The following is a 16,832-nucleotide window of genomic DNA, read 5'->3' as shown; positions in this document are numbered from 1 at the left end:
TGTTACATGGATGTGAAATTTTTTATGTCAGTTAAAAAATAAAGGAAATTAGTATGACTTTACTACTATTGAAGCTGAAGAAATACTTTTTCAGCTAAATAAGCAGTCAGATCTTTGAACGCTAATTTGAAAAGGTAATGTTTTATGAGAGTAAAAAGCCCTTCATATACTTTAGAAAACCACACTGCTTCAATAATGTGATTTTTCTATGTGAAGTTTAATTTGCTTTATTAAACAAATTTAGACTTGTTTCTCAGGACAGAGTAAATACGCTGACCAGTAGTATTATAAAAGTTAACAAATCACTGTGTGGTTCAACAAAAAACGTTAACTTTTTCTTCTTAGATATATTTTATCTCCCCAAGGTATACCCAGATAAACATTAGAAAGAAATCATCCAGGATAATTTTGAGCTAATTAGTCTCCCAAAGATACTCTATTCTTCTCTAGTATGCTGGACCTATGTAACTCAGGGAAAAGTAAGTTCCTCTTATTTTATAAATCTGGTAGAGATCTGTATTGTTAGATAGACATTAATGTTTTAGTTCTCTAAGACTGCCATCGCAAAATATCACAGACTGGGTGGCTTAAAAACTATAGAAATTATTTCACAGATCTGGAGGATGTAAGTTTGACATTAGGGCGTAGGCAGGGCCTACTTTTGCCGGAGGATCTAGGAAAGAATCCCTGCTGCCTGCTCAGCAGTCTGTGATGTTCCTTGACGTAGAAACAGCAGCGCTCCAAGGTTGGCCTCCAGCTTCACATCAAGTTCTTCCCAACTTCACATTCCCTTCTGTGTTTCTGTGTCCCGCTCTCCCTTTCCTTTCTCTGCTTACGAAGACACCAGGGCAGTGGGTTTAAGGTCAACCCTAACCCAGCATGACTTCACCTCAACTTGATTGCATCTGCAAAGATCTTATTTCTAAATAGAGTTTTCAAAGTCATTTCAGTTATTTGGATACTACATTTAACCACTTACCAGTTTAGATGACCAAAAACTGCATATTTTTTGTTAATTTTTATAATATAACAGGAAATATGAAAATGATAATCATATCAAATGTATTCAATACTAGAGTCCACTGGCTGAAATAACACCTGCCTGCCTGACGCTTGGGATAGTCAGTACATAAACAAACACACTGCCTGAGTGACACTTGGGTAAACTGTTAAGTAGGTAAAAGGTCTTTGGACAGTCAAGAATTTTGGGTTCTGGTTGCCTATCTGTGCCATCCTGTACATGGTATTAATTTTATATGTCACGTTAGTTTCTAGAAATAAAACTTAGGAATTCATATATTCCCATTTTTAAACAGAGGAAAGCCAGTCTATGTGAGTGGGTGAAATTAACCTCTAGAAATTGCATCAAGCACAATTTATGTCTAAAATAATCTTGAGTTTCATTCTTCTCCTAAATACCACTGTAATTATCTTTTCCCTTGACAGCTCCTTAAGTTTATTACCATCTGTCTTCTAGGGTTTCCTGGGAGATACACAGGACATACTGCACGTGCCTATTGCAGATAGAATGTATTAACTGCTACTTCCCTGCTTTCCTCTTGTTGTTGTGGTTTTGGGGGTAGTACTGGGAATTGAATCTGTAGCTACTCTACCACTGAGCCACATCTCCATGTACTGTATTGTATTTTGAGGCTGGGTCTTGCTAAAGTGTCCAGGCTGGGCTTAAACTTACGATCCTCCTGCTTCAAACTGTCAAGTAGTAGCTCTCTCAAATAGTAGCTGGAATTGCAGATATACTCGATGTCCAGCTCTGTTTTTCTGAGGGACACCCCCCCCCCCCCCCCAAGTCACTGGTAAAAGTGGCTTCCTTCCTGTGGAAAGGTAAATGTTATCATCTCTATAGCATAGAAGAGTTTTTACTGTACTTTAGAATACAATTCCTTAGATTAGTTGAGGTTAAGTACAAATTAACAAATGGCAGTATAATCTTAGGGCTTGATTTTTTAAAAAAACTAAATTAGCACTTGTAAAATTAAATAGTTGCTATTGCACAGTGTTATTAAATAAGCACTCCTGAAAAGCACGGTATTGAATATCATTGGAAAAAGAGAATGCTGCTTTGTTGACTTTCATTTACATACTAATTAGTGCTGATTTGTTTTGGTAGCAACAATAAGCCACCCCTTTGATAGTAGTTAGTGTGAATTATTCTGCACCAGTATCCAGTTTAAGTCAGAGGCAAAGAATGCTTATAAGAAAGGTTATTTATTATAATAAAATTTATTTTAGATGTTTACCTAAATTTCCTCAGAAAGATTTTATGGATTTGAAATACAGTTTAAGAGTTTATAGTTCTTAGGGGCTGGGGATTTAGCTCAGCGGCAAAAGCGCCTGCCTGGCAAGCGCAAGGTCGTGAGTTCGGTTCCCGGTACCGGAGAAAAACCAAAAAAAAAAAAAAAAAAGAGTTTATAGTTCTTAAAATATTAACAATATTTTTAAGCCCATTAAAGTCAAATGCATCTCTAAATTGATTTTTCTTCTGTAATTTTAAAATTTGCATTCGAATATTGTTTGATCTGTGTATGTTTGCCTGAATTAGTAACCCAGTATAAAAACATCAAGGGCAAAATAACCACGTTCAGCATTCTATTAACTGTTCATGTCTTAAGACTGAAAAACTGCCCTGTATCTTACTGACGTGACTATCTCCAGACTTTACTCTTGAGTGATTGAATTCTCAGCTCAAAATAGTAAAATAGTTCATTGCCATGAATAGTAAACTGTTCATTCAGTGTTTCCGTTAAATTGCCTTTTCTTAATGTATACAGCTTTCGGCTTTATCTGCTGCCTTTTACACTTGATAATGTTAACTATTTGTCACCAAAAATTCTGCCATGTGACAGGCAAGTAGTTTAACATTACAGGATAGAAAGGACTTTGCGAGATTACCCAGCATCCAGCCTTCAGCCTACCAGTAATGCCCACTTACCTAAAACTTGTCTCTCTCTCTATGTGCTAGCCCAGGCCTTTTTAGCTGTCCATAGTGAAAAGCAATGCTGCAAGTAAAAGTTATTGGGTTGTTTGTTTTTAAGTTATTGCTTTAATGCTTATATTTTTGAAATTTCTTATCTTTTATTTTTTTTTTTTTTTTGGTTTTTCTCCGGTACCGGGAACCGAACTCACGACCTTGAGCTTGCCAGGCAGGCGCTTTTGCCACTGAGCTAAATCCCCAGCCCCGAAATTTCTTATCTTTTAGAAAATATCTTTTTATTACCATTTTAAGTTGGGAATTATCATGCACAAATTTTTCTTTTACTTGACACAACCGAGACTGAATACTTTTCTAAAATATAGGTATCTATTGGAAAGTACGGTAAATTTTTAATAAGAAATTTGGAAAATGAAAGCTGAATATTAAATAGACTTTACATTGTAGTATTACTTTTGAAATACTTGAGCATTAGAATATTTTAAGTTATTTTTATAAAAATGGTTTGAAACATTAAGAAATCTGTTTACTTTTCACGGGGGGGGGGGTGTGGGTGGTAACAAATTTTTATCACTTGAAAGGAAAAGGGAGAAGGGACTATGTTATCCTTAAGGAATTTCTGGCAATAATGCAAAATCATTAGAATACTAATACTGTAATTACCTCGAATATTTTATGGTTATATTTCTCAAGTGTCTTCTAAGGTATTCTTAGGTAAATGTATAAAAGCTCCACTGACAAAATATTTCTTCCTAACTTTTCCTTTTTAGTAGCTAGAAAGAGATTTAAAATTTTATTGAACTACTATCACTTGTCATTCATACTTCTGTTTATCGCTCGCTTGAATTAAAGCTACCTTGTATTGGTAATTAGTAGCTAAGGAGGATTTAGTACTTTTAAAGGACAGTTTCTCTCTGGCATATGTAGCTGCTTGCCACTAATGGAAAATGTGGTGGAGTTTCATAAATGTGTATTTTTATTCCTAGCTTTATTCAGTATCTTCACATGTAGATACTGACAAAATTCTTCACGACACTAATGCTGTGAATTCTGTAGCAGAAGGACAAAGATAACTTACTTTTACATTGTTGTACCATTTGCAAAATGCTTTGACTTCTAATATCAACCCCATAAAATAGACACAGCAGCTTTTTAGAAACCTCTTTGGGGAAGAGAAAAGTAAGGCTCAGAGATCAAGAAGTTTGCCCTCGGGCAGTGGTGGCGAGCACCCCGAGAACCTATGGCATGCTGCAGCTGGCTGTTTGTTAGCACTGAGAGCGCAGAGGTTTGCCAGCACTGCTCTGGGGTCATACGAAGAGTCAAAATAAGGTTCCTTTCCACCATATTGCACCCTCCTGTATATTTATCTTCCTTATTATCACAGTAACCTGCAAGGGTAATTATTATAGAACTCAGAAACCTAAGACCAAAGTCTACACTTAAAAAATTTTAAAAACTCATCTATGTGCCACTGCTAAGTCCTGTGATAAATAGACAGTTTATGCCTGTCATTGCTTTTGAGTAATGTGCAGCTTGAGAACGTACATAGTACTGCTTGTCACAAGATGTACTCAATTTTAACGATGCTGCTGTTGCTTTGTTTTTAATGTGGAAAATGTGACTGCACGTTAATATAGATGATAATACACAAGGAAGAAAAATACTTTTTAAAAGAATGGAATTTTTGACATTTAAAATTACTGTGGAAGAAGGAGTTAAATGAATTTTATTTTTATCCTTACATAAAATCAGCATATTGTCTTGTCCAAAACTGTGTTACTGGCTCAAATTTGTCCCTTTGGTTTTACAGCAGTTAGAGGAAAAGAGCGAAGATCAAGAAGACAAGGAATGTTTGAAACAAGCAATAACAGCTTTGCTTAATGTTCAAAGTGGTATGGAAAAAATATGTTCTAAAAGTCTTGCAAAACGAAGACTGAGGTGAATATTCTCACTTTTTAAAATATCTTCTCACCCTGAATATAGTGGTAGAAATCCAGGGAACCCAGTTCCCGCCTCAGTAAACAATGAAGAAAATAGTTCTAGTGACAAGCTTGGTCTTTCAGAGGAAGTGACATCAAAGCCAAGAGAATTTGTTATTGTTTGAAAAACCTTTCATATTTGTGCATTTTCCTTGCATACTCCCAGACAAGATCTCCTGAGAATCAACTGGTAAGCTAAAGAAGAGATAGAGCAAAATGTATCGGGTAGATTTATGTCAGCTCATTGTTCTGTCAAAGTAAAATTAGTAGTGTCCTTTATTTTAGGGATTATATAACTCGAGGCATTAATTCAGATAACCTTGCTTCCACTTTCTAATTATAATATGTGCTTCTTTTTAGCTTTGGGTCTTGTCCATTTAAACATCTAAATAATTTATTTTAATCTCTTAAACTACTTTTTTCCACTATATTGGGCTACTTTTTAATATTTCTCATTCTAAATAGTTAGTAGCCAAGGTAGAAATAATCATCCTGTAGCTGAATTTATGGGGTGGAATTTTGTCAGTAGTCACTGTTCTTTTTAGAGCACTGAAAGAAAATTCTGTGTTGCTTTAATTTCCAAAACTGTGTAATACTAATACTTGGGGAATTAGTGAGTACTTTACCAATGTGACTTTTTAAAATGCGCTTTCACCCTCCCCCTGTTTACATGAACTTTAGATTCTCTGTCATCTGTGTACTAATAGTGTCTTTTCCTTTATTCACAGTGAGTCTGCATGTCGGTTTTATAGTCAGCAAATGAAGGGGAAACAACTGGCAATCAAGAAGATGAACGAGATCCAGAAGAATATTGATGGCTGGGAGGGGAAAGATATTGGACAGTGCTGCAATGAGTTCATAATGGAAGGGACTCTTACACGTGTGGGAGCCAAGCACGAGAGACACATATTTCTTTTTGATGGCTTAATGATTTGCTGTAAATCAAACCATGGGCAGCCAAGACTTCCTGGTGCTAGCAATGCAGAATATCGTCTTAAAGAAAAGTTTTTTATGCGAAAGGTACAAATTAATGATAAAGATGACACCAATGAATACAAACATGCTTTTGAAATAATTCTAAAAGATGAAAATAGTGTTATATTTTCTGCCAAGTCAGCTGAAGAGAAAAACAATTGGATGGCAGCGTTGATATCTTTACAGTACCGGAGCACACTGGAGAGGATGCTCGATGTCACAATGCTGCAGGAAGAGAAGGAGGAGCAGATGAGGCTGCCTAGTGCCGAGGTGTACAGGTTTGCAGAGCCTGACTCTGAAGAGAACATTATATTTGAAGAGAGCATGCAGCCCAAGGCCGGGATCCCAATTATCAAAGCAGGAACTGTTGTGAAGCTTATAGAGAGGCTCACGTACCACATGTACGCAGGTAAGGGCTGTGCAGCCGCCTGTCCCTCTGCTGTCCTGCTTCAGGCTGTGCTGCTGCTTTGGCATGATGCCCAAACTAGAGCATACGCCAGCAACGGCCACAGGCCTCTGCTCTATCGAAGTGCACTCTGATTAAACCCCTACTTTGTTTCTTTGCAAGTTTACACTTTTCATTATTTCAAACCATGCAGTTAGAATCACAGATAAGAAAATGAGCTCACGTGGCGAAATTTCCCAGTTAGAAAGCAACAGAAACAAAACTAAAATCAGTAATAAATCATCATTGGAGTCTAGAAAGTTTTTTATTCCTTTGTCTCTTTTTTCTTCTCTTTCCGTTATTGAGATTGTAATGCAAAAATCTTAGCGTTCGTCCGTAAGCAGAACTGTGCTGGTAGTAAAGATGTATATGCACAACATTGCTTTTTCTCCATTTCCATTCCTAATGTATTAAACTTAGCACCTTGGAAGCCATTTAAGTTCTCAGTCATTATTTGTAATTACTGATGTTCCTTAAGAAAACACTTTTTAAGTTTCATGTTAGCAGAGCAGTGTTTAGAAGCAGACTTGTCCAAACTAGCAGAAAGATTACTATCGGCAGAATCAAAGGTAATGATAAGGAACATATATAATCATTACTTTGAAAGTAATTCTATTTCTTCAGTAAAGTAACATGATCATTTGTTCATCAACCTTCAACTTCCCTACGTAATAGGAAATTTGATCATTAAAATTTCATAGATTGGTGGTGTGACGGAGAGAGCGCTGAATTTGGACTTTGTACCTTTACTTCATCAGTCTCTTAATGGTCCCACAGCAGTAGTTTGTCATCTCAAAGCTCAGCATTTAGCTGGACGTGGAGGTGCACATCTGAAATCCTACCACTCCAGGAGGCTGAAGCAGGAGGACTGCAAGTTTGAGCCCAGCCTAGCAAACTTAGTGAGACCCTGTCTCAAAATAAAAAGTAAAAAGGCTGGGAGTATAGGTCAGTGTGAAGGTCTGGGGCTCAATTAGACAGACAGACAACCAGAACAAACCTCAACATCAAACAGCAACTTTAATATGTTGTTGGAAAGAATGAAGTGGTGGATGTGAAAACTGTTCGTAAATATAAATATAAATCCATCTTCAATGGATGTTTTTATTACAAAGGCACGAAAGTCATGTAAAATCTAATTAAATCTTTTTTTTTTTTTTTTTTGGTGTTTTACTGGGAACCGAACTCATGACCTTGTGCTTGCCAGGCAAGCTCTGTGCCGCTGAGCTAAATCCCCAGCCCCAAATCAAATTAAATCTTAAATGCTGTCCTTAAATAATCGAATGTGCAAGTTAGGCTTCTACTCCATACTTCTTGTCTAAATATATTTGTATTTCATTGTAGGAAATGTGTTTCTGGGGAAAATTTTCTTCCATTTTCGAAGTCTAATTGAACCTTCAGTTCTCTCTCTAAACTCTTCCGGCATCAGTTGAACTTTTAAATATACCCATTAACTTACCTGCTTCGGTAAAGATAAATAGCATCCAACAACATTAATCTGTATAGTTTATTAAATATACAATCACACCTATTTATTGACATGGAAACTACACAGCTCATCTTGCAAGAAAGGAAACTATTGGAGTCAAAAAAGGAAATTAAGTTAAAATAACATTTTTGACAGTGATCTCACACCACTTTATAATCTCTTTCATTATATTCATATATCTCGGTCCTACAGAGTTGCCCACAGGCTGGCCACAGACTTGGGATCCTGCTGCTCAGCAAGGGTCACAGCACGAGCCACTACACCCCACAGTCTGTTTTCACAACAGTGGGTTCTCTGATCATGTGCCACAGTGTCACTGATCTGATCATGTGTCATTGGGTAGCGTGGTAAGCAGTAGCTGAGACATGTGCAGTGTGGTTAGGAGAAGACTAGACTGGGATTCCAATTTTACTGTAATTTTTCACTTTGAAACTTTCGTAGTCATTGTGTTCATTTTATTGAGTCAAAAATAAAAAGTAAAAAAACCTTTAAGGTGTAGGATATTTAAATAAGCTGCCAAGTATCTGCATGAAAAGTAAATAGGTCATTATCCTTTTTACATGCAAAACTGTTTTATACAGTTTTCAGTAATTGTGATCTCCCTTTCTAGTTGATCTTCAGCTCTCTCTCTACTCTTTATGACCTAGAATACAACTATAAAAATGTTTTAGTAAATCACCTAAAATTGTCACCACAAAATACTTATTTCTTTGCTACTTCTTATTTTTAAGGTTATGAAACTCCAAATTGCTTTTCTTGTCACATTATTATTTTGGTTTTTAAGTCTTAAATGCATGCTAAACTGTTCGTTTTATCCTTAAATAAAGTTATTCTTAAGCTTTCAAGGGGTAGGGTTCTTAGACTACTTAGAATAAAATTAATCCTTCAATTTTTAGCTATGTTTATAAGGACAGACATTCCCCTGCCTCACACAGACACACATACAAGAGCTACAGAATTACTAGTGTTTGCTATCACAAAAAGTAGTATTTGGGTTGGAAATTTTTTTAACTCCAAAATTTTAATCCAATTATTTCTGTAAAACATTATCTATAAAAATGTTCTTTAAACTTTATTTCATATAATTGATTCATGATTATTAATACACAGTTACAGAACTGCAGCTAAATATTTCCCTTCTGGAGAACTGTGTCTTTCATTTTCGAGTGAGTACACTTTAAAGCAAACTTACAACCAGATAGCTATTCTGTTGTCTTGGCAATCTTTGTTCTTTAACGCACACAATGCTGGCCAAAGCCTGGCACAACGCTTACGTTATGATGCTATTAATTACTTCTGATAATTTTTCTTTTATATCCATTCTCAGCTTTGAACAGAGTAATATTTTGCATAGTTTTACTTAAAAGTAATGTAGCATTTAAATTTCTAAATGTATAGAACTTTGCCCAAGTTAAGTGTATTAAAATTTAAATTGATGAGGTTATTTTCGTTTTTCTAAAAATTCCTTCCAGTAGTTTCTTTTAAAATGTCAGTATTGGTTTTAGAAGTGGTGTACCTAATTTTTTTACATTTTTCTTTTGGAATTCAATTGATTTTGTTTGTTTGTTTGTTTTTGTACCAGGAATCGAACTCAGGGCCTTGCGCTTGCCAGGCAGGTGCTATGCTGCTGAGCTATATCCTCAGCCCTTTGGAAATTAACTGAATGTTGAAATTTAATTGACTATTTTGTCACAAATATGTTATTGTTATACCAAATCTGCCAGCAGCTTTCAATAGTTATGGCATACAAAACTCACAGAGTTAACTGTTAGATTATTTGAGTTACACTGTAAGGCTTGTTCACTTAACTGAGTGCTTGCAATATAGGATACAATAGAACAGCTCTTCTGTAAGGCCTGTGACTTACTGAATTTATTATTGGCAGTATACAATTTGCTTTTGGTAGTCCATCTGTGAACTTGTAAAATATGAAAGCAGTTATTTTTGAGGTCCCTCCCAGCTGAAATGGACTTTGAGTTCTCCCTACAGTGATAACAGATACAGTTACCATTTATCTTAAGAACTATTATTGGTCTGTTCCTCACCTCCTGACCTTTTTTTGCTTCCCCAAAGAAAAAAGGGATTTTGGTTTGATTAGTTTTTAGTAGGTGTTTTTATTGGAGCACATACAGTACAGGTTGTAGCTTATACTGAAACAAAAACTAAGACTTGCATATTTTTCTTATATAAAATTATAATAAAAAGACATTGTACGTTATACATAGGGAAACTTAATAACTAATGATACAAGATACCACTTACAGCTTTTAGGTTATTATAGGTTGGTCAGACATTGTCATAAACAACAGAAGAGAGTGGGTTAACCTTACTTAATTCAAATTTAACTGGCTTTGGCCAACTTGCTTTCCTTAATTGTTTTAATAATTTACAAAAGAGACTATAGATCTCTAGAAGAGATATCCATGGCCTCACTGGACAAAAACTCTCGGCCCTGAGGGTTAAATGATTTGTGGAAATTGTACCAGTGAACTGCAGAAAGAGGTCTAGAATTCAGGTGTCTTGACTCAATGGAGTATACTGTATACCATGTTACAATGGGACTCATTCAAGTTGAATTTTTCATTATCAGATTGGTATAATTTTTACTAAATTATGTGCTGAATAAAAAAAATTGCTTGGTTTGAAATGCTAATAATGTAAATGCTCGTTCGTGTGTGGGCAAGCACAGGGCTACTATGGAGATATAGTCAGAGTACATTTTTTTTCTTACTGAAATAGGTAAAAGATAAAACTACCATTGTTCTGCATAAATTTTAGAGTATAGTTAGATCTTATTTGTCATTTCATTTTTTCAGACAAAAATTAGTCATTTTTCTGTTGGTGTAGCCTATTCTGTAAAAGGGAAGCTTTCTGAAGAAAGTTGAATTCAGGTGAATTAGAAAGTGAATAACTTGTATGAAAAACTTCCCGGGATGTCATGTGGAATCTAGATTATAGCTTGTTTCTCAGCTTACGTGTGGACATACAGTCATTCACTAAATGCATCTGAGAGTCATCCTAAATGCTGGGGCTGGGGGATGACCCAGTTGGGTGCATCATTCTAACCATGGCAGTGATATGAAGAGATCATTTCCTAACCTGCAGTAAGCGAACCCAAAGCAGTGTGCACAAGAAAAGGAGTGGGGAGTAGGATGTTCGCTTCACAGAGCTGTTACAGGCGTAAAATACCACGTCATTATTGAGACGCTGGTAGAGAAATGGTCAATAGTGGCACGTCCAGTTTCGCAACCCGTTCTAGAAGTGAGATGGCTTTGAGGTAAACGTAATGACATTACAGGGTGATGAGCTAAGAACTGACACTGTATGGAAAATAAAACTTTTGATACTGAAGCGTGGGAAAGTGCTTCCCTTGTATGGTGAACTACTTTTTTGTAGAAGATGGAACTAAAAACACTTAGGGAGACGTTTTTCTTTGTTGCTGTTTTATGCACTTTATATATAAAATACCCAAATATCTGCATTATATTGCTCTTGAGTTCGTGTCTATTTAAGGTTCCTTTGGATGTTTTAACTTTTTAAAATCGTTTGAGCAATTTTTGATCTATAAGGCAGGGCTTTTCTATTTTTAAACTCTCTGATTTTTTTAAGAATTTGTGCGTCAGCATAGCGTCTGTTTCCTTTTTTAAGGAATTCAAGAGTGATTGTTTATAAATCCTTGCTGAGGAGCTTATTGTTCCCTGTAGCCTTTAAATGGCTGTATTAAAGGGAGTATTATCACATGAACAGACATCCTGATTAACAGTGTTTTGCTGTGATGGGTGGGGGAGGGGTGTTCACATAAATAGCTCTTCAGTGTAATATTTCATAAATTATACTGACCTTGCCAAATAAAATGTCAAACTCAATCAAATGAAGACCCAAGAAGAGGGAATGGATTTATCACCTCAAGTCTAATATACTAGATTGTGAACAGTAATGTAGGTATACTCTTGAGTTCACAGGATTTTGGAGAATTATGCAGTAAAATCACACAGAATTATGTTTTTATAGTGAAGGAGACAGACACAGCTAGAAGGCCAGCAGAAAGTAATGACTACAGCTTATGTCTCAAATAACCTGGACCTAAAGCAAGGACTTCATGGTAGAGTTGGCAGGTGTTTGTGTGGGGAGGTTGTAATCCGGAGGAGGAAGCAGAGGCTAGTGAGCATGGTGGAAGTCATACCGCAGGGTTGAAAGCGGAGTGGAAGAGTAGTGTTACCTGTGACGATATTTTTTTTTTTTTTAATGCACAGAAAGACTCTGTTGGAAATCCATTAGGGGGTCATTTCGAGGAAGAAGTCTGTGGAACAACTTCCACAAGCAAATGACACCGCACAAAGACAAGGAGAAGGTCAAAACAGGCTGTGTTTTGTCTTCTCTGTGAATATTTGATCATGCTTATGATTTAAAATGAAACTTTGCCTGGATTTTTGAATTTGTATATTTGACTCCCATCTGTCTCTGAAACATTTTTTTTAGAATATGGACACATAACTGCCGCCCTACAACCAACCAGCAGTATATCTTAGCTTTTGTCTGATAAACGGGTATAGGTACTTGGTTTTCTAACAATTATGTAACCTGTCTTTAGTGACAGGTCTTTTTAAAATATCAAATTGTCTTAACCCATCACATCAGCAGTAAGATAAAAGCCTCCAGTGGTTCATGTGGCAGGTATACGGTGCAGTCACTGAAATGGAGAACTGAATGCCACCGAAAAAAGACAGCTTCCGGAATATATGTGCTTTTCTGTGTAAAATTTGAAGTGCAGACAGATCCTCAATATAAATTTTTTTATTAACAATTTTTCATTTCTTTAAATTAAAATAGTCTGTATAAATTAACACAAGCCTGAGAATATGGGAAGCCTTGAAAATAATTTTTTAAAGTATTTAAACTTTTGCCAACTTTCTTAGTTTATTTTTGGCGTCTGCCGTTTTTTTCTTTTTGGCAAGAAAGCTCTTCCAGTCAAGCTAAAAACAAACTTGAGTCACTCTAGCAAGTACTACAACAGTGGGGACTGTGGGAGGATTTACTTCACTGCCAGCTCCAGACGCTCCTCTTCTGAATGCAGCGCACAGGAAGGCACGGCTGCTGCCTCTATCATCTGGAAGAAGGCTTCCCAAGAGTTACAGAGTCACAATTAGACTGTTCCTTTTTCAGTGACTTCTGGTGCTTCTGACCAAGATTAGGAGCTAAACTACATTCTACATTAACCATTTACACAAAGTTCTATAGTGATTACATAACTCATGGATGAAAATATATTTAGATCTCAAAGCTGGGGAACCTTCAGGAACCTTTTAATCAAGGGAGACTATATAATACAGTGAAGACAGCACCGAGAAGGAATCACACGACCCAAGTTCTGCTTCCAGTTCTGCCCCTCTACTGTGTGAGCTTAGATAAGTCTTACTTTTCTCACCTGCCCCGCACCTCACAGAAGCCGTATGGGATGAGTTAGGTGAAAGCTCTTTGGGAATGTGACACTGTTCTGTCACAGCTGTCCGGAGTTGGTCTGATCACATTTCACTGATGTGGTGCTGAGGCGTGCCGTGAGTACCAGTATTGTCTCAGTTAGGAAAGTGCTAAAATGGCTTAAGATGAAAAGCTGTTTTAAAATAGTGTGCCTTTAAAAGAAATAATCCCGGGCATGGTGGCGCACGCCTGTAATCCCAGCACTCGGGAGGCTGAGGCAGGAGGATCACTGCGAGTTCGAGACCAGCCTGGGCTCCAAAGTGAGCTCCAGGCCAGCCTGAACTGCATAGCGAGACTCTGTCTCAAAAAGAAAAAATAAAATAAAATAAATAATCATACTCTTCTAAAACATACTTTAACTCACTTAGAGCTTGCTTGTATTCTGTTTTCTACTTAAAAGTTCCTTTGTTATCACACAACTTTTTAGCCTGGCTTTGGGTGGCATTTAAGAAGAAAGTGATCTGGATGTTGATTTTAGGTCTTTCGACTGAAATACATTTTCCTTTAAAAAGTGGGAAGGGGGCTAAATTTGGAACATAACTCAGGGACTCTCAGAGACCTTCGTACATGCTGAGGATATGTGATCTCTCTGCAATAGTGACAGCTCAGCAGCCCTGTTAGGGCCACTGTTGTCACTTCCTAAACACATGCTGGTTGAGTAGCCTCACCTTACAAATAGATTTGCAGAACAGGAAGAAGATTCTTGAAAGGGAGGACTGTGATGAAATCGATAAAAATCTCTGTATTAAAATCTTGTACAGCCTTCTGTTTTAAAATCTTTTCTTCTGGATGAAACATTAGTCTTTAACTGAGGATCTCTGTAACTGAAGACAAACAATAAAATACCAACAGAAAGGAAATTATTAAAAAATTATATGTATATATATATCAGAAGGTATAAAGGTAAAGGAAAATGGAGCAATTAAAACCAATTTTTATTCTGTGAACTTTTCTTTTTTTTTTTTTTGGTTTTTCTCCGGTACCGGGAATCGAACTCACGACCCTGCGCTTGCCAGGCAGGCGCTTTTGCCGCTGAGCTAAATCCCCAGCCCCTTCTGTGAACTTTTCTTTAACTTAAAGAAGTATTATTTTAAATTCAAGGTTGTCTGATATTTAAATCAGTTCAATATCTTAATGACCACATAAATACCAATGGATCAGAAATAGATTTCTATTTTATGATAAATTCATGAATTTGCTTTTTGGGTAAAACATTACTATTTCATAAATTTTTATTTGAAGGCTAAATTTAGAGTGGTTCTTAAAAGATAAATCAAAATTTTCACTGTGGGGGCAGTGGCACACACCTTATAGTCATAGCTACTCAGGCTGAGGCAGGAGGACTAAAATTCAAAGGGCAGCTTGGGCAATTTAATGAGACCTTGTTTCAAAAGTAAATAAAATTAAAATGAAATAAGGATAGGAACATAGCTCAGTGGCAGAGCACTTGCCTAGCAAGCACAAGGCCCTGGGTTCAATCGCCAATATCAATAAATAAATAAAATTTCCAAATACATTCTAATTTTGTGAAATCTCATGCTAATAAAGGCAGTGCACTTATAAAGCTTTGCTTCCTGATGTGCAACAAAAAAAGACATTTTCTACTCACAGTGAGTTTATCATGAGAGTTTATTAGTCCATGATGTAAACAGGAGAATGTTCCCAATCAAGTTAATGAACTTCCCCTCTCTTTTAGAAGAGTCTTAACCCCAAAGGTGGACCTTGAGGAAATCTGAGTTACAGAAGGGATTTTTTTTCGAGTATGGGAAGTGCTCTTTCCCCGCGTTTATGCGCAAGACTGTATAGCCAGGTCTCTTGTGCTGCTCACCGCCCCTTTCTTCACAACTTAGAGAATATGATCAAAGAAAAAGACAGCGCTAGGCCAGGCCTGAGAAAGTAATTTCATTCTGTCTCCTGCTGCACTTCACGGAAATGTACGTCACAGAAATGTGAACAAAAAGTAGGTCCTGTGACCAGAGGGGTTAGAAACTTCTGCTGTTACGATTCAACTCTCTTTGTTTTAACTACCTTGAAGGAATTAAAAGTTGGCAATAGGACCAAAACAATAATTTGTACGGTTCTGATGTATTTAATAGTTTGAATAGCTTGTAGATATTTGTCAATTTTAACAGTTCTAAGTAAAGCCTCTGGCAATGGAAGTAATTTAGAAGTAGTAATTAATTAATTAATTACGGTTAATTAGTTTGTTTTGAAACAGGGTTTTGCTGTGTAGCCCAGGCTGGCCTCAAACTCTTGACGATCCTCTTGCCTCAGCCTCCCAAGTGCTGGGATTACAGGCATGCACCACTATGCCTGGCCGGAAACAGTATTTAATTTAATCTGCTTCTTAAGATCCAGCTTCTAGTTGGATCTAGTTAGTATATGCTCCATTAACATGCCTTCAAGAAATCTGGAGAACTGGTTTTATGAAAACTAGTATGAATTTCAGGAAATTAATGGGTTAATGCTGCTGCATTTCTCTTGAGGGAAATAAGCCAACTGGTAATGCTCTGAGATCCTATTAGGACCCTGGTTCAGTGCTGGGGCTTTACTTTTCTTTCTTATATATTCCTGTGGCTAATGACAAGTTTAAGATCAGACAGTCAGTGCTGGCGATAGAGCTCAGTGTAGTGTGCCTAGCATTCACAGGGCGCTATATTTGATCTCCAGCGTTGCAACAAATAAACTTAGGAAAAAAAAAAAAAAAAAAGACCAGCTGGTCAGAATATGCAGAGGGCAAGAAATATGTTGATATAAAATTTAACATCCGTGTTTTTATATCAGTGATTTAGGAAGCATTAGAGCTAGCAGCATGTTACAAAGGTCAAAGCATTCTATGTGTTCAAACATTTGGAGATTTTAAAAGTTGACTACTTACTTGATCTCTTTTGAAATGTAAATACTAGTTTTAATCATTCTGAAACAAAGATTTTCATGATAAAATATTCTTCCTTTTCTTCTCAGATCCCAATTTTGTTCGGACATTTCTTACAACGTACAGATCATTTTGCAAACCTCAAGAACTGCTGAGTCTTATAATAGAAAGGTTTGTCCATTTAAAATGTTTAAATTGTTTATTTTTTAAAAGAAACTGAGTAAAGATCCCATACATTTCTCAAAAATGTTTTGGATGAGCCTATGAGCCCTTTTTAAAGTGTAAAAAAAAGTATTTTTCCCAAAAGCATATAGTTTTAATTATTTAAATACAAAACTAAATATTCTTTATTTTACACAGAAACTTAGGGTCCAAAATTTAAAGTGTATAGAACTGATCAAGTTAAAGAATTATATAGAAATGTATAATTTATACTTTGGAAATTAAATTTTTGATGGATTAGATATTCCTTTCTTTAAAATGATTTAGATACTCTTGAAAGTTTTCAAAGACCCACATACTGAGTAAAATGGAGCTTGTCAGTGAACAATGCTGTCATCAAGGGACGTGTTTCTTCTACCCAAATGAGCAGGGATCAATTTGTCAAGCATTGGTTGCCCTTAAAAATTATGTCAGCTGATTGA

General features: G+C 36.3%; 1 protein-coding gene across 1 annotated transcript in view; it reads left to right on the top strand.

Annotated features, from left to right (window-relative positions):
* The window catches only part of Sos1 (son of sevenless homolog 1 (Drosophila)), a gene marked incomplete at its 5' end in the record, with an annotated part of 74,377 nt that overhangs the window by 32,431 nt on the left and 25,114 nt on the right, over positions 1 to 16,832 (top strand). Inside the window, 3 exons of the mRNA XM_005391044.2 lie at positions 4,761 to 4,888; positions 5,658 to 6,313; positions 16,278 to 16,359. Of these exons, the coding sequence (XP_005391101.2) occupies positions 4,761 to 4,888; positions 5,658 to 6,313; positions 16,278 to 16,359 (866 nt within the window). The remainder of the gene's footprint in view (positions 1 to 4,760; positions 4,889 to 5,657; positions 6,314 to 16,277; positions 16,360 to 16,832) is intronic.

The sequence above is a fragment of the Chinchilla lanigera genome, unplaced genomic scaffold (assembly GCF_000276665.1).
Source record: "Chinchilla lanigera isolate Chin_1 unplaced genomic scaffold, ChiLan1.0 scaffold00040, whole genome shotgun sequence".
Taxonomy (NCBI): Eukaryota; Metazoa; Chordata; class Mammalia; order Rodentia; family Chinchillidae; genus Chinchilla; species Chinchilla lanigera.
This window is presented reverse-complemented; position numbering and strand designations above follow the sequence as displayed.